Source organism: Garra rufa, chromosome 5 (assembly GCF_049309525.1).
Source record: "Garra rufa chromosome 5, GarRuf1.0, whole genome shotgun sequence".
In the NCBI taxonomy this organism is placed as follows: Eukaryota; Metazoa; Chordata; class Actinopteri; order Cypriniformes; family Cyprinidae; genus Garra; species Garra rufa.
This window is the reverse complement of record NC_133365.1, coordinates 56,085,631-56,111,685: the sequence shown is the minus strand read 5'-3', so window position 1 is coordinate 56,111,685 and position 26,055 is coordinate 56,085,631. Positions and strand designations below refer to the sequence as shown.

The window sequence follows — 26,055 nt, the reverse complement described above, 5'->3', positions numbered from 1 at the left end:
TCCATTAATTCCTTGATGAAAAGCGTGTATATACGGACGTGTATGATTACAAAGGATTTGTTGAGAATGAATGGAGCATGTACAATAGCGTGCGTTTCCATGATAAGACGGAGTCAAGGCATCGCTCAAGTGTTTCTGCCATATTCCCATATATGAAATTAAGATATAGCTTGACTTTTAGCATCATAACCTATGCATTTACAACATGTTCTGGTATAAGTTGAATTTTGCACAACATGGATCAAATTTATATACACTGACTGATCATTTGTGCTTGTGTTTAATTATTAAACAGTGCTTTTCCAAAATGCAGCCCTAAGACTAAACAAAATGATTCCTAAAACACTTTTAAGCAATAAAAAAAGAACGATATTGTTACGATATCCTCTTGATATGAAGTGTGATTTTCTTTAATGTTCTAAACTTGGATTTATTGCTGGGTAAATATTATATTCATACATAAATCTAAGCCCTCAACTAATATACTTCTGTGTGAGTTTGTTAAATTATTTTAGAGGTTTTTAATATTTAACTTAAATATATTTTTACTTTAATATATGTAATATATGTCATATATAATATATATTTTAATTTAACATAAATATATTAAGCCTGAAACTGATGTAAAGTTAGAATTGCGAGATGTAATTTCGGAATTGCACAATGCAAATTTGCAATTGCAACATGTAAATTTGGAATTGCGAGATATAATTTCTGAATTCCGAGATGTAAATTTGGAAATGGCGGTAAGTAAATTCGGAATTGCGAGATGTAAAGTCGGAATTGTGATATGTAAATTCGGAATTCCGAGATGTAAATTCGGAATTCCGAGATGTAAATTTGGAAATGGCGGTAAGTAAATTCGGAATTCCGAGATGTAAATTTGGAAATGGCAGTAAGTAAATTCAGAATTGCGAGATGTAAATTTGGAATTGTGAGTTGTAAATTTGGAATTCCGAGATGTAAATTTGGAATTGTGAGATGTAAATTCGGAATTCCGAGATGTAAATTTGGAATTGTGAGATGTAAATTCGGAATTGTGAGATGTAAAGTCGGAATTGTGAGATGTAAATTCGGAATTCCGAGATGTAAATTTAGAAATGGCGGTAAGTAAATTTGGAATTGTGAGATGTAAATTCGGAATTCCGAGATGTAAATTTGGATTTGCAAGATGTAAAGTCGGAATTCCGAGATGTAAATTTGGATTTGCAATATGTAAAGTCAGGATTGTGAGATGTAAATTCAGAATTGTGAGATGTAAATTCGGAATTCCGAGATGTAAATTTGGAATTGTGAGATGTAAATTCGGAATTGTGCGATGTAAATTTGGAAATGGCGGTAAGTAAATTCGGAATTGCGAGATGTAAATTTGGAAATGGCGGTAAGTAAATTCAGAATTGTGAGATGTAAATTCGGAATTCCGAGATGTAAATTTGGAATTGTGAGATGTAAATTCGGAATTGTGCGATGTAAATTTGGAAATGGCGGTAAGTAAATTCGGAATTGCGAGATGTAAATTTGGAAATGGCGGTAAGTAAATTCAGAATTGCGAGATGTAAATTTGGAATTGTGAGTTGTAAATTCAGAATTGTGAGATGTAAATTCGGAATTCCGAGATGTAAATTTGGATTTGCAAGATGTAAAGTCGGAATTCCGAGATGTAAATTTGGATTTGCAATATGTAAAGTCAGGATTGTGAGATGTAAATTCAGAATTGTGAGATGTAAATTCGGAATTCCGAGATGTAAATTTGGAATTGTGAGATGTAAATTCGGAATTGTGCGATGTAAATTTGGAAATGGCGGTAAGTAAATTCGGAATTGCGAGATGTAAATTTGGAAATGGCGGTAAGTAAATTCAGAATTGCGAGATGTAAATTTGGAATTGTGAGTTGTAAATTCAGAATTGTGAGATGTAAATTCGGAATTCCGAGATGTAAATTTGGATTTGCAAGATGTAAAGTCGGAATTCCGAGATGTAAATTTGGATTTGCAATATGTAAAGTCAGGATTGTGAGATGTAAATTCAGAATTGTGAGATGTAAATTCGGAATTCCGAGATGTAAATTTGGAATTGTGAGATGTAAATTCGGAATTGTGCGATGTAAATTTGGAAATGGCGGTAAGTAAATTCGGAATTGCGAGATGTAAATTTGGAAATGGCGGTAAGTAAATTCAGAATTGCGAGATGTAAATTTGGAATTGTGAGATGTAAATTCGGAATTGCGAGATGTAAAGTCAGAATTGTAATAAGTAAATTCAAATTGCGATATGTAAATTTGGATTTGCGAGATGTAAAGTCGTAAAGTCAGAATTGTGGTAAGTAAATTCGAATTGCTACATGTAAATTTGGAATTGTAGTAAGTAAATTCGGAATTGCGAGATGTAAATTTGGAATTGCGAGATGCTAATGTGTATTTGCGAGATTTAAATTTGGAATTGCAAGATTTAAAGTCAGAATTGTGAGATGTAAATTCAGAATTGCGAGATGTTTTATTAACATTTTAAACTATTTTTTTTATTTTCCATTTTCCTTTTAGAAAATTTTTTAGTGTTTTTGTTGTGCGCTTAGTCATTTATATTTGTTATATATATGTATATATATAGATAGATTCCAAGTAACTAAAATGTTTTTTTATGTTCAGTGTTTTTTTAATATAATTAAGAAAATTATGTTTTTTCTATGTCAAAATATTTATTATTTTAATTAAATTTAATTAATTATATTTAGTTATTTAAAATACATATATTTATTTTGTGTTCATCCTGGTTGTGTGCTATCCCCTGTTTGTGTTGTACATTCTGCAATAAAAAAATCAAATAAATAAGAAAGAAAGAAGGAAAGCAAAGAAAACAGTCGATCAGTATGAATGCTTGGATGTGGAGGGTTAAACAGGTGTGATATGAAGTAAATCTCATGCAAATGCCGAAGCCAAAGCTGATCCTCTCGGAGACCTTCATGCTCTCCGTCGACGTCCAGCAGAATCAAAGCACATAATGCCGTGCATTTATCTTTCAGCACAACAATGAGGATTTCTGCCTCTCTGTACATCTCATTTGATACAGTGAAATCAGATTTCTTGTCAGCTAAAGCCAGATTACCTGAATCTCCAGCGCTCACTAACACCTTCACAAAACTGCCCAGATTAGCTGGGATTTTTCAGCCACTTTATACATTTTTTCCCTGGGCTGTATAGAGGGATTATGTTTTGTCTCCTTGCTTTTAATCTATTTGGTAAATGGGGGTTTGACACAGACAGGAGAGCGATCCGGCTCTATATGAACGTGTTCTGCTCTAAACCTGACAGCATTCTGGCTCAGAACCAGCTACAAATGCCATGGACGACAAGAAGAGCTTTGCCTTCACTATCGACAGCATTCTGAGCGCAGACAACAGCAAGATCCCCGGCTTGGAGAAGCCTTCGGCCCCGGGAGACTGCGACGGGAAACCGGCCTCTGAATCTGCACTGAATCGTGAATCGATGAATCAGATGGATCTCAGATCAAACGCCTGCATGAACTGCTGCTTCTGTTCACACTGTGGAGAGATTCTGCACACGGCTGCCAGTAAGAACCATTTCACTTCTTCAGTCAAATCGATTCAGCGAAAGAGCAAAATAAGACTTTTGGCTGAAGGAAAAACAAATGATCTCAAAAATGTTTTGCTTTGTTTTCAATGCTGATTCTCTTCAGTGTGACACAGCAAAGATAACAAAACTAACATAACACTTGATAATATAATATATATATAGATAGATAGATTCCAAGTAATTAAAATGTTTTTTATGTTCAGTGTTTTTTTAATATAATTAAGAAAATTATGTTTTTTCTATGTCAAAATATTTATTATTTTAATTAAATTTAATTAATTATATTTAGTTATTTAAAATACATATATTTATTTTGTGTTCATCCTGGTTGTGTGCTATCTTGTTGTTTGTTGATTTAATGAATTTGTGGTGTAAATCAGTGTTATTTTAGTATCACTGAGATGTTGTTATATCTTTTTATTAACATTTTGAACTAGTATTTTATATTTTTTTATTATGTTATTTTAATTATTGTTTTCATTTGTGTGTTTTGTCATTTCTATATATATGCACATTATATTAAACTAAATTAAAATCAGAAATATTTTCTTGACAACTAACTAAAATATATACATTTTTATTCCAAGAACCTAAAATGTTTTAATTATTAGTTTTTATATTTATATTTTCAGTTTTCATAAAACTTTTTGTTATAGATTCAGAAATTTTGTTTTGTGTTATTTTGTTAATTATAATAATACTTGTTTAAGTTGTTAATTTGCTTAACTTGGAAGAAAATATTGTTATACTGCTTTGATTTTGGGGTTGACTATTTTTTACTATTTTTTTATTTAATGAATTTGTGGTCTAAATCTTATTTTAGTATCATTAAGATGTTATTTTTTTTAACATTTAGAACTATTATTATATATCTCTATTAGTACGTTTTGCCATATATATATATATATATATATATATATATATACACAAACACATTATATTAAGCTAAATGAAAATCAGAAATGTTTTCCTGACAACTTAATAAATTAAATACATTTATTTTAAAATTTGTGAATTTTATTTTATTTCAGATAATGTTTATTCCAAGCAACTAAAATGTTTTTTTTTTTAATTGAGATAATAGTTTTTATTATTCGTTTTTATTTTTATATTTTCACTTTTCATTAAAAAAAATCTTTAGTAATTTTTTTGTTATTTTGTTAATTATAATAACATCTGTTTAAGTTGTTAATTTGCTTAACATGGTAGAAAATACTGTTATACTGCTTTAGTTTTGGGATTGACTATGACTAGACATGTTTTTTTATATATGTATATATATATATATATATATATATATATATATATATATATATATATGTATGTTTGGTGATATTTTCCCTGTAGTTAATCCCATTTTTAATGATGACTGATGGAGATCTGGTTTTTGTTGATGTCAGCTTGTCATGTAGTCTGGGGTAAGCGGATGTTTGTAGAGCCAGCAGAAACACATGGCAGAGAAAGCTTCAGTCATATTCAGAGGAGAGTTCGCCGCCACCGGACCATCTTCACAGAAGAGCAGCTGGATGCTCTAGAAGATCTGTTCAGACAGAATCAGTATCCAGACATCAACACCCGAGAGCAGCTGGCCCAGAGAACACACCTGCGCGAGGAGAGAGTCGAGGTGATCCACCACATTATTTTACACACCCAATATATATTTATATTTAAATTATTTACTTAGTTTAGTGTTTTTCCAATCCTGAATACTCTTAAAAATAAAGGTTTGTTATTGACTGTGATTGTTGCAAGACGTAAAGTCGGGATTGCAAGACATAAAGTCAGAATAGCGAGATGTAAATTCGGAAGAGCGAGATGTAAAGTCGGAATTGCTAGACGTACAGTCGGATTTGCGAGATGTAAATTTGGAATTGCGAGACGTAAAGTTGGAATTGCGACGTAAATTTGGATTTGCGAGACGTAAAGTCGGAATTGCGAGACATAAAGTCAGAATAGCGAGATGTAAATTTGGAATTGCGACGTAAATTTGGATTTGTGAGACGTAAAGTCAGATTTGTGAGACGTAAAGTTGGAATTGCGAGATGTAAATTTAGAATTGTACTATGCAAATTTGGAATTGCAACATGTAAATTCGGATTTGCGAGATGTAAATTCGGATTTGCGAGATGTAAATTCGGAATTGCGAGACGTAAAGTCGGAATTGCGAGACATAAAGTCAGAATAGCGAGATGTAAATTTGGAATTGCGACGTAAATTTGGATTTGTGAGACGTAAAGTCAGATTTGTGAGACGTAAAGTTGGAATTGCGAGATGTAAATTTAGAATTGTACAATGCAAATTTGGAATTGCAACATGTAAATTCGGATTTGCGAGATGTAAATTCGGATTTGCGAGATGTAAATTCGGAATTGCGAGACGTAAAGTCGGAATTGCGAGACATAAAGTCAGAATAGCGAGATGTAAATTTGGAATTGCGACGTAAATTTGGATTTGTGAGACGTAAAGTCGGAATTGCGAGACATAAAGTCAGAATAGCGAGATGTAAATTTGGAATTGCGACGTAAATTTGGATTTGCGAGACGTAAAGTCGGAATTGCGAGACATAAAGTCAGAATAGCGAGATGTAAATTTGGAATTGCGACGTAAATTTGGATTTGTGAGACGTAAAGTCAGATTTGCGAGATGTAAAGTTGGAATTGCGAGATGTAAATTTAGAATTGTACAATGCAAATTTGGAATTGCAACATGTAAATTCGGATTTGCGAGATGTAAATTCGGATTTGCGAGATGTAAATTCGGAATTGCGAGACGTAAAGTCGGAATTGCGAGACATAAAGTCAGAATAGCGAGATGTAAATTCAGAATAGCGAGATGTAAAGTCGGAATTGCGAGACGTAAATTTGGAATTGCGACGTAAATTTGGAATTGCGATGTAAATTTGGATTTGTGAAACGTAAAGTCAGATTTGCAAAACTTAAAGTTGGAATTGCAAGACATAAAGTCAGAATAGCGAGATGTAAAGTCGGAATTGTGAGATGTAAAGTCGGATTTGCGAGATGTAAATTTGGAATTGCGACGTTAATTTAGATTTGTGAGACGTAAAGTTGGAATTGCGGGACATAAAGTCAGAATAGCGAGATGTAAATTCGGAATAACGCGATGTGAAGTCGGAATTGCGAGACGTAAAATCGGATTTTACGAGATGTAAATTTGGAATTGCGAGATGTAAATTTGGATTTGTGAGACGTAAAGTCAGAATTGTGATATGTGAAGTCAGATTTGCGAGATGTAAAGTTGGAATTGCGAGATGTAATGTCGAAATTGCAAAATGTAAAGTCGGAATTGCAAAATTTAAAATCAGAATTGCGAGATGTAAATTTGGAATGGCGAGATGTAAAGTCAGCACTGGAGATGTAAATTCGGAATTGCGAGACGTAAAGTCGGAATTGCGAGACATAAAGTCAGAATAGCGAGATGTAAATTCAGAATAGCGAGATGTAAAGTCGGAATTGCGAGACGTAAATTTGGAATTGCGACGTAAATTTGGAATTGCGATGTAAATTTGGATTTGTGAAACGTAAAGTCAGATTTGCAAAACTTAAAGTTGGAATTGCAAGACATAAAGTCAGAATAGCGAGATGTAAAGTCGGAATTGTGAGATGTAAAGTCGGATTTGCGAGATGTAAATTTGGAATTGCGACGTTAATTTAGATTTGTGAGACGTAAAGTTGGAATTGCGGGACATAAAGTCAGAATAGCGAGATGTAAATTCGGAATAACGCGATGTGAAGTCGGAATTGCGAGACGTAAAATCGGATTTTACGAGATGTAAATTTGGAATTGCGAGATGTAAATTTGGATTTGTGAGACGTAAAGTCAGAATTGTGATATGTGAAGTCAGATTTGCGAGATGTAAAGTTGGAATTGCGAGACGTAAAGTCGGAATTGCGAGATGTAAAGTCGGAATTGCAAAATTTAAAATCAGAATTGCGAGATGTAAATTTGGAATGGCGAGATGTAAAGTCAGCACTGGAGATGTAAATTCGGAATTGCGAGACGTAAATTCCGAACTGCGAGATGTAAACTTGGAATTGCGAGATGTAAATTCGGAATTGCGAGATGTAAATTCGGAATTGCAAGATGTAAATTCAGAATTGTGAGATGTATAATTGGAATTGTGACATTTAAAATCCGGAATTGCGTGATGTAAAGTTGGAATTGCGAGATGTAAATGTGGAATTGTGAGATGTATATTTGGAATTGTGACATTTAAATTCGGAATTGCGTGATGTAAAGTTGGAATTGCGAGATGTAAATGTGGAATTGTGAGATGTATATTTGGAATTGTGACATTTAAAATCCGGAATTGCGTGATGTAAAGTTGGAATTGCGAGATGTAAATGTGGAATTGTGAGATGTATATTTGGAATTGTGACATTTAAATTCGGAATTGCAAGATGTAAATTCAGAAATTGCGAGATGCTCAGTCGGAATTGTGAGACGTAAATCTGGAATTGTGAGTTTATATCTTGTAATATTGATTTTTTTATCAGAATTTGTATTTTGTTTAGTTTATATTCTCACTTCCATGTTTTGTTGTTATTTATTTATCATTTTTAATATGCTCTTTTCCATACAACAACAGCCGCAAACCCAATTAAGGCTGGAAGTCAATATAAATACTGTGACTGTGTATTTGTTGTAGGTGTGGTTTAAGAACAGAAGGGCAAAATGGAGGCGGCAGAAGCGGCTTCCGTTCAGCCTACGAGGACCAGATGACTGGAAAACAGTCCTTCATAGCGACTGACATGAACATTATGATATCAGGATCATATCTCTTTGCCATATGGAGATTTTAAAGACTCATAAACACTAGAAGAGCTCATTCCCTCTGATGAAAACAGATCACAAGTGTAGAGTGGTTACTAGCTCTTTATTTATCAACTCCTATCATTTGTTTCATTTATATTTCACATTATACTACTTATTGTTAGTTTTTGTTTTATATTAATTGTCATATGAGCAATTTTGACAATATTTCAGAATTTTTAGTGCAAAACATGCATTATAAAATGCATATCTAAAAATAAAACTCCCACTGACACATAATTAATTAAATAATCAATATTGTAAAAGTTTCATATATAGCATGCTAAATGCTCATATAACAAGGGATATTGTGAGTTGGATATTTTTATGCTGACAAAATGTATTAAATATAATAAAAAAATAAAACGTGCTTAAATAGTCAATGTAATATTGAAGTATTCTTACACAAGCATGACATGACTGCTCATATTCAGAAAAACAGCTATTTCAAGTGTGATGTACGTATTTTGTACAACAGGTCCAGAAACAATATGACACATTACCTGATATTTCCCCTGTTTTTGCTCTGCTTCAGTCTAAGCCACAAACTCTTGAGCAAATAAGTCAATGCCTTCAATGCTACATTATCTGTGCGTTTTTGTTCTGAAAGTGAACTGCTGCTTTAAAGCAGTGCTGAAAAGGGGCGGGGTTACATAAGCTCAACACCAGACCGGTTTATTTCAAAGATAATTGAAGTACTTTTTAAGTACTCTTTCAGGTATATTGCTATTTTCAAGGAGTTTTTAGGACTTGAATTTCAAATTCACATATTTCAAGCACTTTAAGCACTTGCGCGAACCTTATTTAATAGACAGTGCATTATAAGGTGGTTTAATCAAAGCGATATTAATTTTGTAAAACAAAAATGTTTTACAAAGATGTTTAGAATGTATAAGAAGTCCAATATCGACATTTGTCCATAATAAATGTCCTGTTTGCGTCACACCGTAGTGACGTCAGTGGCATGAGCTGTAGAGCTGCGCTGTTGCGCATGCGCAGCCGGAGCGCCGCCTCAGTTTCGTTTTTCTACCGGAGAAACAACAAACCCGAACACCTCAGTGACAGAAAACCGAATCAAACTCTCCGGACACCTTACAACTGTCTGTTTTCACGCGGTCTGCCCCCCTCAGATACTCCAACACGTAAGATGTTTTAGTTTTATTATGATTGCTCTGTAAATAAGTAGCGAAATGATGCTAATGATGCTCGTCAAGTTCAATGAATGGATTTAATTGCTAAAAACACAATATTAAGGAACATTAAAGACAAAACACTGCATTTTCTTGTTCTTTATGCTAACAGTTACCTGACCAGGTGTCAGTGCGGTAGTGATAGTATTTTAGTGTTAAATGAATCAGTTTAGCTGTAAGTTAGCAGCTAACGCAGTGAGTTTACATTGAGTTCTTCAATTAACGTATCTTCTGTGAGTTTGTTCTTAATGTTTTAAACGTTAAATAAATCATGTATAATGCAGCTAATCAAATCAAATCTTGTACTTTTGTGTTATTATATCACACAATAAATTATTGCAGATATCAGCTTATACAGCAGATAGGCTACTTATTTAGATTTTTGCCTTGTTTCCAGGCCAAATTATTTTCTTGTTTTCAGAAAAAAACAAGCCAGAAGTAAGTGATTTTTTTTGCTTAGAAGAAGCCAATTAATCTGCCAGTGAGGTAAGAAAAAAAAATCTTATTTCAAACAGAAGACAAGATTATTTTTCTTACCCCATTGGCAGATTATGTAGCTTGTTTCAAGCAAAAACACACTTAATTTTGACTTGTTTTTTCTGAAAATGATCATTTTTACTCGTCTAGAAAATCCATCTTGATTTTAGAATTTTTAGATATTTTGGCTGGAGACAAGACAGAAAATTTAAGCAAGAAAAGCATTTTTTGCAGTGTATTAAGAAGCCAGTCATCACTTCATATTAATCTTGTCAATAAAAGCACAATTAAATGATTAGATATGTAATATTTAGCCATTTTCAGTCTCTAATGTGGAGTTACTGACAGAATAATCCATTATTTTGATTTTCTCTTCTTGAATACAGGGAGAAATGTCACGCGGAGGCCAGAAATCCCACACAAACCCGTCCAAACAGACGGCTTCTATGAAAGCTAAAGGATTCAAAGACATCAGGATCGATGAAGAAGTCAAAATCGCTGTCAATATTGCGCTGGAGAGGTTCCGGTACAGCGACGACAAAGGTTTTAACTCATTTCAAGAGTTTTCTGAACAAAGTTGGCTAAAACATGCACTTTATCATCATTTGATTTTTGACTTTTATTGCATTTGCTTTTTGATTTGTTTTAGGGCAAAGGTCCCCAAACATTTTAATATAAAGAGCCAAAAAATGAATTTGACTGAGGGTCTTTGGCCAAAAGCAAATGTTGCAGTATATCCTAGCATATATATATATATACACTGCTGCTCAAAAGTTTGGGATCAGAGGGAGAAAAACAGGGAAAAAAACATGCCATTGGATTTACATTTATTTTTAATTATAAAAAAATTGAGATTGAGTCTTTTATGCTCATCAAAGTTCCACTTATTTGATAAAAAAATACAGAAAAAAAGTAATATTATGAAATATTCAGTAAATATTGCGGTATATCCTAGCATATATATATACACACACACACACACACACACACATACACACACACATATACATATATTCACACACTGCTGCTCAAAAGTTTGGGATCAGTAAGATTTTTAATGCTTTTTAAAGGACAATTTTCTGCTCATCAAAGCTTTGTTTATTTCATTAAAAATACTGAAATATTTATGCAATTTAAAATAGTGGTTTTCTATTTTAATATACTTTAAAATATTATTTATTCCTGTGATGCAAAGCTGAATTTTCAGCATCATTACTGCAGTCTTCAGTGTCACATGATCCTTCAGAAATCATTCTAATAAACTGATTTATTATCAGTTTTTTTGCAATCTGTGAAACTTTTTCCCGGATTCTTTGATGAATAAAACGTTAAAAAGAACAGCATTTATTTAAAATAGAAAACTTTTGTAACAATAAACACCTTTTCAAAGTTTGGGGTCAGTATTTTTTCTTTTTTTTTCTTTCTGCCTTTGAAAGAAATTAATACTTTTGTTCAGCAATGAATGATGATGAAAATTCAGCTTTGCATCACAGAAATAAATTACATTTTAAAGTATATTAAAATAAAAAACTGTTATTTTAAATTGCAATATTATTTTATAATATTATTTTCTTTCTGTATTTTTTATCAAATAAGTGGAACTTTGATGAGTGTAAAAGACTAAATGTCAAAAAATTTTAGAATTGAAAATAAATGTAAATAATTTTAAAAAATGTATTTTTATTTTAAATTTCAATGCAAAAATATAAACTAGAAAAAACAAAAATATAAATCAATAATAATAATAATAAAACTACGTTTTTGTCCTTGTTTTAATTAAATTAAAAATGTAAACCTCTGTCTTTTTTACATTTTATGAATTCATTTGATTACCACTATTTTTGGTAATAAATAAATACATTTATTTGATAATAATATGAAATAAATTTAATATTGAAGCATAAATCCAGAAAAATTAAAACAGAATTTCTGAAAAATAAAACATTTAATTTCATTTTCATTTAATTTAAAGTATATTAAAATAAAAAAACTGTTATTTTGAATTGCAATAATATTTTATAACTTTTTTTCTGTATTTTTTATCAAATAAATGGAACTTTGATGAGTGTAAAAGACTAAATCTCAAATTATTATTAAAAATAAATGTAAATAATTTTTTTTTATGTATTTTTATTGTTATTTTAAATTTCAATGTAAAAATATAAACTAGAAAAACAAAAATATAAATCAATAATAATAATAATAAAACTACTTTTTTAAGGAGTATAACCGTTTTTGTCCTTGTTTTAATTAAATTAAAAATGTAAACCTCTGTCTTTTTTACATTTTATGAATTCATTTGATTACCACTATTTTTGGTAATAAATAAATACATTTATTTGATAATAATATGAAATAAATTTAATATTGAAGCATAAATCCAGAAAAATTAAAACAGAATTTCTGAAAAATAAAACATTTAATTTCATTTTCATTTAATTTAAAGTATATTAAAATAATAAAACTGTTATTTTGAATTGCAATAATATTTTATAACTTTTTTCTGTATTTTTTATCAAATAAGTGGAACTTTGATGAGTGTAAAAGACTAAATCTCATTATTATTAAAAAAAAAGGAAATAATTTTTTTAATGTATTTTTATTGTTATTTTAAATTTCAATGTGAAAATAAATTAGAAAAACCAAAATATAAATTCAATGGTATGATTTTTCCCTGTCTTATGGTAAAGCAAGGTCATCGTGGGCCGACTGTGGCCCTGGTTTGGGCATTTCATTTTTAAGGGTTTAAAGATGTTGTTTTGTCCCATAGAGCTGGATTTCCCTTCTTCACTGACGAATTCTGAGAGAGCGTTCATACATCGGCTTGCTCAATCACTGGGTTACGTCTCAAAAAGCAGAGGGTAAGTTAAGTTTACATGGCAAATGCAGTCATGAAGCTCCTGTTCAGTAATGGACTAATAGTAATGTAAATTCTAATAGTAATGAGAATAATATGAATTTTTTGCAATCTGTTGTTGCAGGAAAGGCTCCAGTCGATATCTTACAGTGAAGAAGAAGGATGGGACGGAGGGGTCTCGCTCCACCATGAGCTGTAGTCTCTCTCACAGCTCCAAACACATGGTCCAGAGCCTCCTGCAGAGGTTCCCCATCACCAGTAAAGAGCGCGGAGAACTACAGCCACGAACAGAGAGAGCCGTCTTCACTTCCCCTGATGCCAGCGGTGAGTCACAGAAACACAAAGATCTTCAACACAACCCTCCAAATAAAAGTTTGGTTTAACTTGAAGAAATCATGGCAGAAATATATTTCTAAAAATATTGCTATTTTAATTCTAAAATAAAATATTAGTAAAATTATTCATAAAATAATAAAACTACTTTTTGAGGAGTATAACCGTTTTTGTCCGTAAATTAAAACTGTAAACCTCTGTTGCGCAGCACTCTGTCTTTTTTACATTTTATGAATTAATTTGATTACCACTATATTTGATAATAATATCAAATAAATGTATTATTGAAGAATAAATCCAGAAAAATTAAAACACAGAATTTCTGAAAAATGTAACATTTAATTTCATTTTATTGTAAAATATCCTTTGATTATTAAATGATTATTAAACATGCTTTTTGATTATTAAAAAATTAGTGCTGTCAAACGATTAATCCGAACGCATCCAAAATAAACGTTTTTGTTTGCAAAATACTGTGTAAATTTATTATGTATGTAAAAATACATACAGTATTTATTTTGAAAATATTTACACGTATATATTTATATAATTGATATTCTATATAAATCTTTTTCATATATAAACCTAACATTTTTTCTTTAATATATACGTGTGTGTGTGTGTGTGTGTGTGTGTGTGTGTGTGTGTGTGTGTGTAAATATAAATTAATTAAACCATTAAAACAGGGTCCAAAAATAAAGTTCTTGCAACATTAATTTCACAGGACCTTAAAAATTAAGTTTTTGTTAAACCTTTAATAAATTGTTGTTAAATTGATTAATTGTTTTAAAATTCTAATAATTTATTAAAAGTGTCAGAATTGTAATAAAATAGAATAAGAATGCAGATTAATTAAAAAAAAAACAATCAAGAAATATTAGAATTAAAAAATATATATATTTTAAATAAAAAAGTTTTTCATAGGGCCCTAAAATGCTAATCTTTTTTTTTTTTTTTTTTTTTTTTATATATATATATATATTTTGTATGGTCTCCAATTTGAATCTGAATCTATTTTTTATTATTATTATTTTTTTTAATTTTGCAATGTTCTTCTCACTCCTGTAGACAGTAAAAGCAGGACCAGCGGTCGTCTGAGTCACGGTATATCTCAGGTTCCTCAGAAGCGAGGCCCATCTGAGCTGGACTGTTTCCGGAGAGTGCTGCCGGTGTACGAACGTCAGGAGGAGATCATCAAAACCATCAGGGAGAACCAGGTGGTGCTGGTCTTGGGCGAAACCGGCTCAGGAAAAACCACACAGGTGACAACTGTCAGACACTAGCAAAAACATGCTGGTGGCATGCTAATTATGCTAAGTTAGTAACATGTTAATCATGTGAGAAGCATGTTTTTTAATGAGAGAATAAATCATTGTGGACTTGTTCTCTCAGATCCCTCAGTTCCTGCTGGACGACTGCTGCCGGAACGCCATTCCCTGCCGGATCTTCTGCACTCAGCCCAGGAGGCTGGCCACCATCGCTGTGGCGGAGCGTGTGGCGTCTGAGCGCGGCGAGAAGATCGGACAGACCATCGGATATCAGATCCGTCTGGAGAGCAGGTACTGCATCATGGGGCAGAGTGATATTGCAAAAAAATATCAGTGTTTTGTTGATAAACGTAATTAGACAGTATTTTACTGAGTGTGGTTTTTGTTTTTTTTTGCGTTATGTTTTATTTCAAAGTCTGTTATTGTAGTGTCATGGAGATACTATTATATTTTTGTTTGTTAAAATTAGTATTTTTAAATTTATATTATTTTTATTGGTGCATTTTTAATTATGTTTAGTTTAGTATTTATATTTTCTGCTTTTATGTTCATTTTAGTTATCATTTTAGTAATTGTATGTTTGGGACATATTTATTAGATTTTTTTTTTTTTTTTAAATATGTATATGTAGTTTTTATTAATTTTTATTTTAGTTTTAGTTATTTTTATTAGTTAAACTAAAGATCCATCATGTTGACAAAAAATATAGTATTTTCTGGGGTTTTAGTGAGAACCATAATTAGACAATATTTTACGATTTTAAAATATATTTTATTTCAATATCTGTTGTGTGTGTATTGTGTTATTGTTATTGTATATTTATATTATCATTTTTTATCATAGTTTTATATTTGTATTTTCTGCATTCATGTTAATTTTACACTGTAAAAAATTATTTTCTTACTTAGTATTTTTGTCTTGTTTTCTAGTATAAATATCTAAACATTCTTGAATCAAGATGCATTTACTTGACAAGAAAAATCATTCATGATATTAAGTCTTGTTTAAAAAAAAAATGTGTTAGTTTTTGCTTAAAACAAGCAAAAATATCTGCCAATGGAGTAAGAAAAATAATCTTAATTCAAAGGCGAAACAAGATTTTTTTTTCTTACCCCATTGGCAGATATTTTAGCTTGTTTTAAGCAAAAACGAAAATTTTGATAACTTTTTTAGAAAACAAAACATAATATCTTAAGTGGTTTTACTTGTAAAGTAGTAAATTCATCTTGATTCTAGAATTTTTTTTAGATATTTATATTAGAAAACAAGACAAAAATACTAAATAAGAAAATAATTTTTGCAGTGTGGTTAACGTTTAATAATTGACTTGTGTGTTTTTGACATTTTTATTACATTTTGTTGTTTTCAAAAATGCATTTGTAGTTTTTATTCATTTTTATTTCAGTTTCAGTTTTAGTATTTTCATTAGTTAACACTTATTTTATTTCAAGTAACGGGAAGTTTTTTTTTATGATATATTAATAATTATTGCATTTACAATTACAAATGCATAAATAATGCAATGAGTTTTCTTTTTAGTAAATTTAATTGTGAAATGATTTTAAAATTGAAAATTAGGTCTTAATGAGTCTTCTGCAAAGAATGTGCTGATTTCAGATTCCTATACACTGCAAAAAATCCTTTTCTTAATTTGATTTTTTGTCTTGTTTCTAGCCAAAATATCCAGAAGCATTTTCTAGACAAGTAAAAATTATTGTTTTCTTTTCAGAAAAAACCAAGTCAAAATTAAGTGTGTTTTTGCTTGAAACAAGCTAAATAATCTGCCAATAGGGTAAGAAAAATAATCTTGTTTTCTATTTGAAATAAGATTTTTTTGCTTACCCTATTGGCAGATTATTTGGCTTGTTTTAACCAAAAATGCACTCAATTTTGACTTGTTTTTTTTTCTGAAAAGAAAGCAATAATTTTTACTTGTCTAGAAAATCCTTCTTGATTTAAGAATTTTTAGGTATTTTGGCTGGAAATACTAATACTAATACTAAAAAACTAAAAAAAAAGCAGTGTAGATGCTATATATCTCACTCTCCTACTCTTTACAGCTAGTCAGCATGACAGAACCATGTTTATATATTAGAACAGATGTGTTTCCATCTAAATAACCAGTCGTACTGATGAATTGTTGGTATTTGCTCCTCATCAGAGTTTCCCCTAAAACCCTGCTGACGTTTTGCACGAGTGGAGTTCTACTGCGGACGATGATGTCTGGAGACAAAGCCCTGTCCACCGTCACACACGTCATTGTGGTGAGCAGCACACAAACTCTAGTCTAATGTTTATCTGAATCAGAGACAGTGTTTTACAGACCGCAATCTTAATTGTTGCTCTTCCTGTAGGACGAGGTGCACGAGCGAGACGGTCTGACCGACTTCTTACTCACCAAGATGAAGGAGCTGGTCCAGAAGACGCCGTCTCTGAAGCTCATCCTGTCCAGCGCTGCTCTGGACGTCAATCTCTTTGTCAGATACTTCGGAGCCTGTCCTGTTATTCACAGTAAGAGAACCGATAGAAAAACCATGTGTTATGATAGAGGCAAAGAAAAGTTCATTTATATATACAGTGCCTTGCAAAAGTATTCATACCCTTTAAGTTTTTTTTTTACGTTTTGTTTTGTTGCAGCATTATGTTAAACTGCTTTAAATGAGTTGTTCCCCACATCAGTTTACACTCCATACACCATAATAATGACAAAGCAAAGATTTGCAAATTTGACAAATGTATTAAAAATAAAACACTGAAGTAAGTAGATTGCATGAGTATTCATACCCTTAACTCAGTCCATAGTTGAAGCAGCTTTACAGCCTCAAGTGTTTTTGGGTCTGATGTGAGCATCTTTGCACATCTGCATTTGGCAATTATCTGCCATTCTTTGCCTCACCTTTTCACCTCTCCATCTCTGTCAGCTTGGACATTTTCTAGAGTCCTAGTTGTTCCAGTCGTCTTCCATTATGGAGAATGCTTCTGTCAACCTTCAATGCAGCAGATTTGTTTCTGAACTCTTCTCTAGATCATCGCCTTAACGCAAGTCTGTCACTGAGCTCTACAGGCAGTTATCTTGGTTTTTGCTCTGATCTGCATTTTCAGCTGTTAGACCTTTTCTGAGAGGTGTGTGTCTTTCTAAATCAGACTCATTCAAATGAATTTGCCACAGTTTAACTCCACTCCAAGTGTAGGAACATCTAGAAGCAATATGATGCTCCTGAGATACATTTCCAGTGTCCCAGAAAAGGGTATGAATACTTATGCAACGGGATCTTTTCAGTTTTTTTATTTCTAATAAATTTGCAAAGTTGTTACAAACCTGTTTTGTGCTGTCATTATGGAGTATGAGATGTAGATTGATGTGGAAAAAAAAGTCATTTAAAGCAGTTTAACATAATGCTGCAACAAAACAAAATGTGAATAAAATGAAGGGGTGTGAATACTTTTGCAATGCACTGTATAATATATTTAAGTTGAATCCATTATTTAAATACTTTCTTAACTTTGCATTTCATTTAGAAATAATTCTGCAAATGTCTTGCGTTCATGAATTGAGTTGGACTTCATAACATAAAGGCATTCTTAGTTTAATTCTGAATGAAGCACAACCCTGAGAAATATCAAATATGTGACCCTGGAGCACAAAACCAGTCTTAAGTAACACGCGTGTCTATATTTGTAGCAATAGCCAAAAATACATCGTATGGGTTAGAATAATTGATTTTTCTTTTATGCCAAAAATCATTAGGATATCAAGTAAAGATCATGTTCCGTGAACATATTTTGTAAATTTCCTACCGTAAAAATACACAGCAAAAAATGCTTTTCTAGCTTAGATTTTTGTCTTGTTTCCAGACAAAATATCTAAAAATTCTTAAATCAAGGGTTTTCTAGATGAGTAAAAATCATTTTCTTGTTTTCAGAAAAAACTAAGACAAAATTAAGTGAGTTTTTGCATAGAACAAACAATATAATCTGCCAATGGGGTCAGAAAAATAATCTTGTTTTGTCTGTTTGAAATAAGATTTTTTGCTTACCCCATTTAATTTTGATTTATAAAAATTTTTACTCGTATAGAAATTCTTTTGATATTTTGTCTGGAAACAAGACAAAAAAATCTAAGCTAGAAAAGCATTTTTTGCAGTGTATCAAAACTTAATTTTTGATTAGTAATATGCATTGCTAAGAACTTCATTTGGACAACTTTAAAGGCAATTTTCTCAATATTTAGATTTTTTTGCGCCCTCAGATTCCAGATTTTCCAAATAGTTTTGTCTCGGCCAAATAGTGTCCTATCCTAACAGATAATGTATAAATCTCACTTTCGAAAAATTGATGCTTATGACTGGTTTTATGGTCCAGGGTTATATGGTTCTTTCAGATAAAAGTGTTGAATAATAACATTAAATTTTATTTAAAGTCAAAGGCTCCCCATATGAGGTCAAGCAGCTCTTTCTGGAGGACATCCTGCGGACCACCGGATACACCAATAAAGACATGATGAAATACAAGAAGGAGGCGCAGAAAGGTGATGCTTATAGCTAAAATACACTGTCAGAAGATTTTTAATAATTATGATTTTTGTAATGTAAAGTCTCTTCTGCTCAACAAGGCTGCATTTATTTGATCAAAAATACAGTAAAAATGTTAAATATTATTACAATGTAAAACAGCTGTTTTCTATGTGAATATCTGTTAAAATGTAATTTATATCTGTGATGCGCAGCTGAATTTTCAGCATCCTTACTCGTCTTCAGTGTCACATGATTCTTCAGAAATCATTCTAATATGCTGATTCGCTGCTCAAGAAACATTTCTGATTATATTCAATGTTGAAAACAGTTGTGCTGCCATTTTTTTGGAAACTGATGCATTTTATTTTTTATGATTCAGAGATGAATAGAAAGTTCGAAAGAACAGCATTTATTTGAAATACAAATTTTCTGTAATATTATAAATGTCTTTACTGCCACTTGTGATCAATTTAATGCATCCTTGATAAATAAAAGTAATAATTTCTTCTTTTTGTTTTTTTTTTAGTGTATTTTAGTTTAAAAAAATTTGAAGTGCACAACTATTTTTAACATTAATAACAGCAAATCTGTATCCACCAAGGAAAACAATTACATTCATGTTAATTTTACACAGCAAAAATGTTTTTTCTTGTCTTGTTTTCTAGTATAAATATCTAAACATTCTTGAATCAAGATGCATTTATTTGGCAAGTAAAGTCATTTAAGATATTAAGTCTTGTTTTCTAAATAAAATCAAAATGTTGTTAATTTTTGCTTAAAACATCCAAAAATATCTGCCAATGGGGTTAGAAATTTTTTTTTTCTTCCTCCACTTGTTTTAAGCAAAAACTAACAAATGTATTTTAAAAAAACGAGACCTAATATTTAAAGTAAATCCTTCTTTATTCTAGAATTTTTAGATATTTATACTAGAAAGCAAGCCAAAAATACTAAGTAAGAAAATCATTTTTTGCAGTGTAGTTAAAGTTTTAGTAATTTTCTTTTATGTTTTTGTCATTTTTATTAGATTTTGTTGTTTTTAAAAATGCATTTAGAGTTTTTATTTTTATTTTAGTGTATTGTAGTTTCCAAAAAAATTTGAAGTGCACAACTATTTTTAACATTAATAACAGCAAATCTGTATCCACCAAGGAAAGCAATTACATTCATGTTAATTTTACACAGCAAAAATGTTTTTTCTTGTCTTGTTTTCTAGTATAAATATCTAAACATTCTTGAATCAAGATGCATTTATTTGGCAAGTAAAGTCATTTAAGATATTAAGTCTTGTTTTCTAAATAAAATCAAAATGTTGTTAATTTTTGCTTAAAACATCCAAAAATATCTGCCAATGGGGTTAGAAATTTTTTTTTTCTTCCTCCACTTGTTTTAAGCAAAAACTAACAAATGTATTTTAAAAAAACGAGACCTAATATTTAAAGTAAATCCTTCTTTATTCTAGAATTTTTAGATATTTATACTAGAAAGCAAGACAAAAATACTAAGTAAGAAAATCATTTTTTGCAGTGTAGTTAAAGTTTTAGTAATTTTCTTTTATGTTTTTGTCATTTTTATTAGATTTTGTTGTTTTTAAAAATGCATTTAGAGTTTTTATTTTTATTTTAGTGTATTGTAGTTTCCAAAAAAAGTTAAGTGCACAACTATTTTTAACATTAATAACAGCAAATCTGTATCCACCAAGGAAAACAATTACATTCATGTTAATTTTACACAGCAAAAATGTTTTTTCTTGTCTTGTTTTCTAGTATAAATATCTAAACATTCTTGAATCAAGAATGCATTTATTTGGCAAGTAAAGTCGTTTAAGATATTAAGTCTTGTTTTCTAAATAAAATCAAAATGTTGTTAATTTTTGCTTAAAATATGCAAAAATATCTGCCAATGGGGTTAGAAAAATAATCTTAATTCAAAGGCTAAACAAGATTTTTTTTTCTTCCTCCACTTGTTTTAAGCAAAAACTAACAAATGTATTTTAAGAAAGCAAGACCTAATATTTAAAGTAAATTCATCTTGATTCTAGAATTTTTAGATATTTATACTAGAAAGCAAGCCAAAAATACTAAGTAAGAAAATCATTTTTTGCAGTGTAGTTAAAGTTTTAGTAATTTTCTTTTATGTTTTTGTCATTTTTATTAGATTTTGTTGTTTTTAAAAATGCATTTAGAGTTTTTATTTTTATTTTAGTGTATTGTAGTTTCCAAAAAAATTTGAAGTGCACAACTATTTTTAACATTAATAACAGCAAATCTGTATCCACCAAGGAAAGCAATTACATTCATGTTAATTTTACACAGCAAAAATGTTTTTTCTTGTCTTGTTTTCTAGTATAAATATCTAAACATTCTTGAATCAAGATGCATTTATTTGGCAAGTAAAGTCATTTAAGATATTAAGTCTTGTTTTCTAAATAAAATCAAAATGTTGTTAATTTTTGCTTAAAACATCCAAAAATATCTGCCAATGGGGTTAGAAATTTTTTTTTTCTTCCTCCACTTGTTTTAAGCAAAAACTAACAAATGTATTTTAAAAAAACGAGACCTAATATTTAAAGTAAATCCTTCTTTATTCTAGAATTTTTAGATATTTATACTAGAAAGCAAGACAAAAATACTAAGTAAGAAAATCATTTTTTGCAGTGTAGTTAAAGTTTTAGTAATTTTCTTTTATGTTTTTGTCATTTTTATTAGATTTTGTTGTTTTTAAAAATGCATTTAGAGTTTTTATTTTTATTTTAGTGTATTGTAGTTTCCAAAAAAAGTTAAGTGCACAACTATTTTTAACATTAATAACAGCAAATCTGTATCCACCAAGGAAAACAATTACATTCATGTTAATTTTACACAGCAAAAATGTTTTTTCTTGTCTTGTTTTCTAGTATAAATATCTAAACATTCTTGAATCAAGAATGCATTTATTTGGCAAGTAAAGTCGTTTAAGATATTAAGTCTTGTTTTCTAAATAAAATCAAAATGTTGTTAATTTTTGCTTAAAATATGCAAAAATATCTGCCAATGGGGTTAGAAAAATAATCTTAATTCAAAGGCTAAACAAGATTTTTTTTTCTTCCTCCACTTGTTTTAAGCAAAAACTAACAAATGTATTTTAAGAAAGCAAGACCTAATATTTAAAGTAAATTCATCTTGATTCTAGAATTTTTAGATATTTATACTAGAAAGCAAGCCAAAAATACTAAGTAAGAAAATCATTTTTTGCAGTGTAGTTAAAGTTTTAGTAATTTTCTTTTATGTTTTTGTCATTTTTATTAGATTTTGTTGTTTTTAAAAATGCATTTAGAGTTTTTATTTTTATTTTAGTGTATTGTAGTTTCCAAAAAAATTTGAAGTGCACAACTATTTTTAACATTAATAACAGCAAATCTGTATCCACCAAGGAAAGCAATTACATTCATGTTAATTTTACACAGCAAAAATGTTTTTTCTTGTCTTGTTTTCTAGTATAAATATCTAAACATTCTTGAATCAAGATGCATTTATTTGGCAAGTAAAGTCATTTAAGATATTAAGTCTTGTTTTCTAAATAAAATCAAAATGTTGTTAGTTTTTGCTTAAAACATCCAAAAATATCTGCCAATGGGGTTAGAAAAATAATCTTAATTCAAAGGCCAAACAAGATTTTTTTTCTTCCTCCACTTGTTTTAAGCAAAAACTAACAAATTTATTTTAAGAAAACATTACCTAATATTTAAAGTAAATTCATCTTGATTCTAGAATTTTTAGATATTTATACTAGAAAGCAAGACAAAAATACTAAGTAAGAAAATCATTTTTTGCTGTGTAGTTAACGTTTTAGTAATTGTCTTTTATGTTTTTGTCATTTTTATTAGATTTTGTTGTTTTTAAAAATGCATTCATAGTTTTTTTATTTTTATTTTAGTGTATTGTAGTTTCCAAAAAAATTTGAAGTGCACAACTATTTTTAACATCCATCAAGGAAAGCGGTTACAGCAACTGACCATGAGTCTGTGTTTGTTCAGAGGAGAGACAGCAGACGTCTCTGACAGAGTGGTGTGACGCTCATCAGGACGTCCTACAGCCGGAACCTCAGAGAGAAAAGACGTCCACTTGTGTCCTGCAGGAGAACGACCTCCTGGATGACGGCGGTGACAGCATCTTCAGCCAGATGGTACTTTCTTTGCTTCTCTGCAGGCCATTCTCAGTGTGTTTGCTAGGGATGCAACGAATGTTCTGCAACTGAAATTATTCAGCCAAAAATATAAAAAAAACTCAGTGTTCAGCTGATTTAATGAAAAGGCAGAATAAATAATAGCTAACAATGAAGTGATCTAATGCAGCAAACATGTGGTCAGTGTGGAAGCATTTAAAACTGTCCGAGAAAGACACAAAACTCATTCCCAGCAGCGACAGCGAGAGACTGTTTAGAAGCGCATCGCATGTCTTCATGAGAAGAGAAAGGTTACTGTATGATGACTGAAATCATCCATTAGTCAATCAACTCCAGAACGTTCTGTTGTCTAATACACCAGACACCAATTGTGTTTATTCTGACAGCAGCTCCTTAGCCAGGGTTCAAAGACCAAAGATGACAATCATTCACAAATCTGCTGCTGCCAGCAAAAACTAGGACTGAGCTCTTCTTGCGGGTTTACCACTAAATAAAAGACGACATTCAGAAATGTTAGTGTTGTCATTAGAATAATTAATTACAACAGCTCTATTAATACATGTATTATAACATTCACATAGTTTTCAAATTGGAATGTTTCAAAAGAAGTATATTTGTACATTGAAAACTCATGCCTGATTTAAGAAGGAGGTCTTCAAAATGGCCAACGAATATTATTTTACTAACTTATTAATTTTAGGTTAAAATTGTGGTTTGTTGGTAGGCTATAATGTCTACCAGAATGTTACAAATGTTTGATGTTAAGTAAATATTTTTTAATTTTTGTTTTGTAATTGATATTTTTCTTTGAAAAGCAAGACAAAACTGTAAAAAGCACAATTTGGCTATTTAATTTATGCAATGGTGAAAAAAATGGCAAAATACATGGGGCAAAAAACGAAAAAAAAAAAATGCTTTTCAAGCTTAGATTTTTTTTGTATTGTTTCCAGCCAAAATATCTACAAATTCTTGAATCAAGAAGGATTTTCTAGACAAGTAAAAATTATTGTCTTGTTTTAATAAAAAACAGGTCAAAATTAAGTGCGTTTTTGCTTGAAACAAGCTAAATAATCTGCCAATGGGGTGAGAAAAATAATCTAGTTGTCTGCTTGAAATATGATTATTTTTCTTACCCCATTGGCAGATTATTTAGCTTGTTTCAAGCAAAAACTCATTTAATTTTGACCTGTTTTTTATTAAAACAAGAAAATAATTTTTACTTGTCTAGAAAATCCTTCTTGATTCAAGAATTTGTAGATATTTTGGCTGGAAACAATACAAAAAAACTCTAAGATAGAAAAGCATTTTTCGCAGTGTAATCGGCCTTCGGCCCAGTCTTTCATTTTGTTTGGTTTCGGCCAAGAATTGTCATTCAGGTGCATCCCTAGTGTTTGCTGAAATACGCTCTGATTTCAAAGCGTTTCTGTCATCCGTGTGCTCAGAGCGAGAAAGACGTGGCCACATTAGAGCCCTGGCTGCTCAAAGAAATGGACGCCTGCATCTCCAGCATCTTCTTGAACCAGGACGCCGACGCCTTCGTACAGCTCTTCAATCTGATCCTGAACGAGAACATCAGTGGTAATGAAGTCTTATATGAGCTTCTGCTTTCAGAGCAGGTGTCAGCTGTGCTGATCTCACACTTGTTTCGCTTTTACAGTGGATTACAGTCACAGCGAGACGAGTGCCACGCCGCTGATGGTGGCCGCCGGACGAGGCTTTCTCAGCCAGATGGAGCAGCTGCTCAGCATGGGCGCAAACGTCAACGTCAAGGCCTCCAACGGCTGGTGAGGAGTCAGAGAGCACAAACACAAAACACACAGCAAATATGGGTTTGACCGCAGTTATTGATAGCTCACTGCAGGGTTATATGCCCATTACTTTATATGTGACCCTGGAGCACAAAACCAGTCTTAAGTCCAGGGTTTCCGCGGGGTCTTAAAAAGTCTAAAATTTAAAAATCAAAATTTTAGGCCTTAAAAAGTCTTAAATTCGCTGTTCTAGGTCTTAAATAATTTTACACAGGTCTTATTTTTCCGATGTCCATGTAATGCTACCTCTAATGCTCATTTAAATTCTCTTTTTGTTGTTTCCGTGGTGTTGTAGTTCTTTATTTCACTATTCCAAATATAATTTGCTGAATTTAAACTACAAATGAGACCAGCATGCAATAGCCAATCAGCTTTCTGTTATTGGCGCGAGTCTCTCTCGGATTGTACCGCAGAAGTCAAATGGATTTAACTTTTTAGCTATGGGGAAGTGCAAGTTTAGCGAAACTGGGCTTGGAAAAACTGAATATAGGGCTTGGCTAAGGCCAGTTGCTAACAACTGTAGATTTTTTTCTCCCTCTGTGGAAGTTTCTGCGTCTTCAGACAGAATCGCAGTATTTATATAACATTTATAATATATATATTTATAAATCAATAAGTGTATTTAAAACATTAATCTCACTTTTAATTTTGCAGTGTAAATTATGTAATCTCACTGCTAACAGCCATTTAGAATTTATTGATAAATTCATAAAATAAATTTCAAAGGTACGCATACATTTCAAAAGTAAAAAAAAAAAAATCGCTTCAGAATTTTTTTTTTTAAATCAGATATTTCTAGTGGTACTTTTATGGGGATATTTTGTGTGGAATAGTATCTGCTGATATGGAAAGTTCACTGTATATCGTAGTAATAAATTTAATTTATGACAGCCATGAAATTTTGTTTACTTTTTACATTAAACACATTAAATATCACATATGCATGTAATATAATATCTATTTCCATTACAGGTTAAGGTCTTAAATTTCATATAAGGTGGTATTAAAAAGGTCTTAAAAAGTCT

General features: G+C 30.9%; 1 protein-coding gene across 2 annotated transcripts in view; it reads left to right on the top strand.

Moving 5' to 3' along the window:
* The first annotated feature begins 9,430 nt into the window (after positions 1 to 9,430).
* The window catches only part of LOC141335460 (3'-5' RNA helicase YTHDC2-like), a 42,636-nt gene continuing 26,011 nt past the window's right edge, over positions 9,431 to 26,055 (top strand). For both annotated transcript variants that reach the window (XM_073840934.1, XM_073840933.1), the window contains exons 1-12: positions 9,431 to 9,561; positions 10,473 to 10,629; positions 12,857 to 12,947; positions 13,068 to 13,267; positions 14,345 to 14,538; positions 14,669 to 14,835; positions 16,706 to 16,808; positions 16,899 to 17,055; positions 18,965 to 19,072; positions 23,074 to 23,222; positions 24,665 to 24,800; positions 24,880 to 25,006. In XM_073840934.1, the coding sequence (XP_073697035.1) occupies positions 10,479 to 10,629; positions 12,857 to 12,947; positions 13,068 to 13,267; positions 14,345 to 14,538; positions 14,669 to 14,835; positions 16,706 to 16,808; positions 16,899 to 17,055; positions 18,965 to 19,072; positions 23,074 to 23,222; positions 24,665 to 24,800; positions 24,880 to 25,006 (1,583 nt within the window). In that variant the 5' untranslated portion in view covers positions 9,431 to 9,561; positions 10,473 to 10,478. The remainder of the gene's footprint in view (positions 9,562 to 10,472; positions 10,630 to 12,856; positions 12,948 to 13,067; positions 13,268 to 14,344; positions 14,539 to 14,668; positions 14,836 to 16,705; positions 16,809 to 16,898; positions 17,056 to 18,964; positions 19,073 to 23,073; positions 23,223 to 24,664; positions 24,801 to 24,879; positions 25,007 to 26,055) is intronic.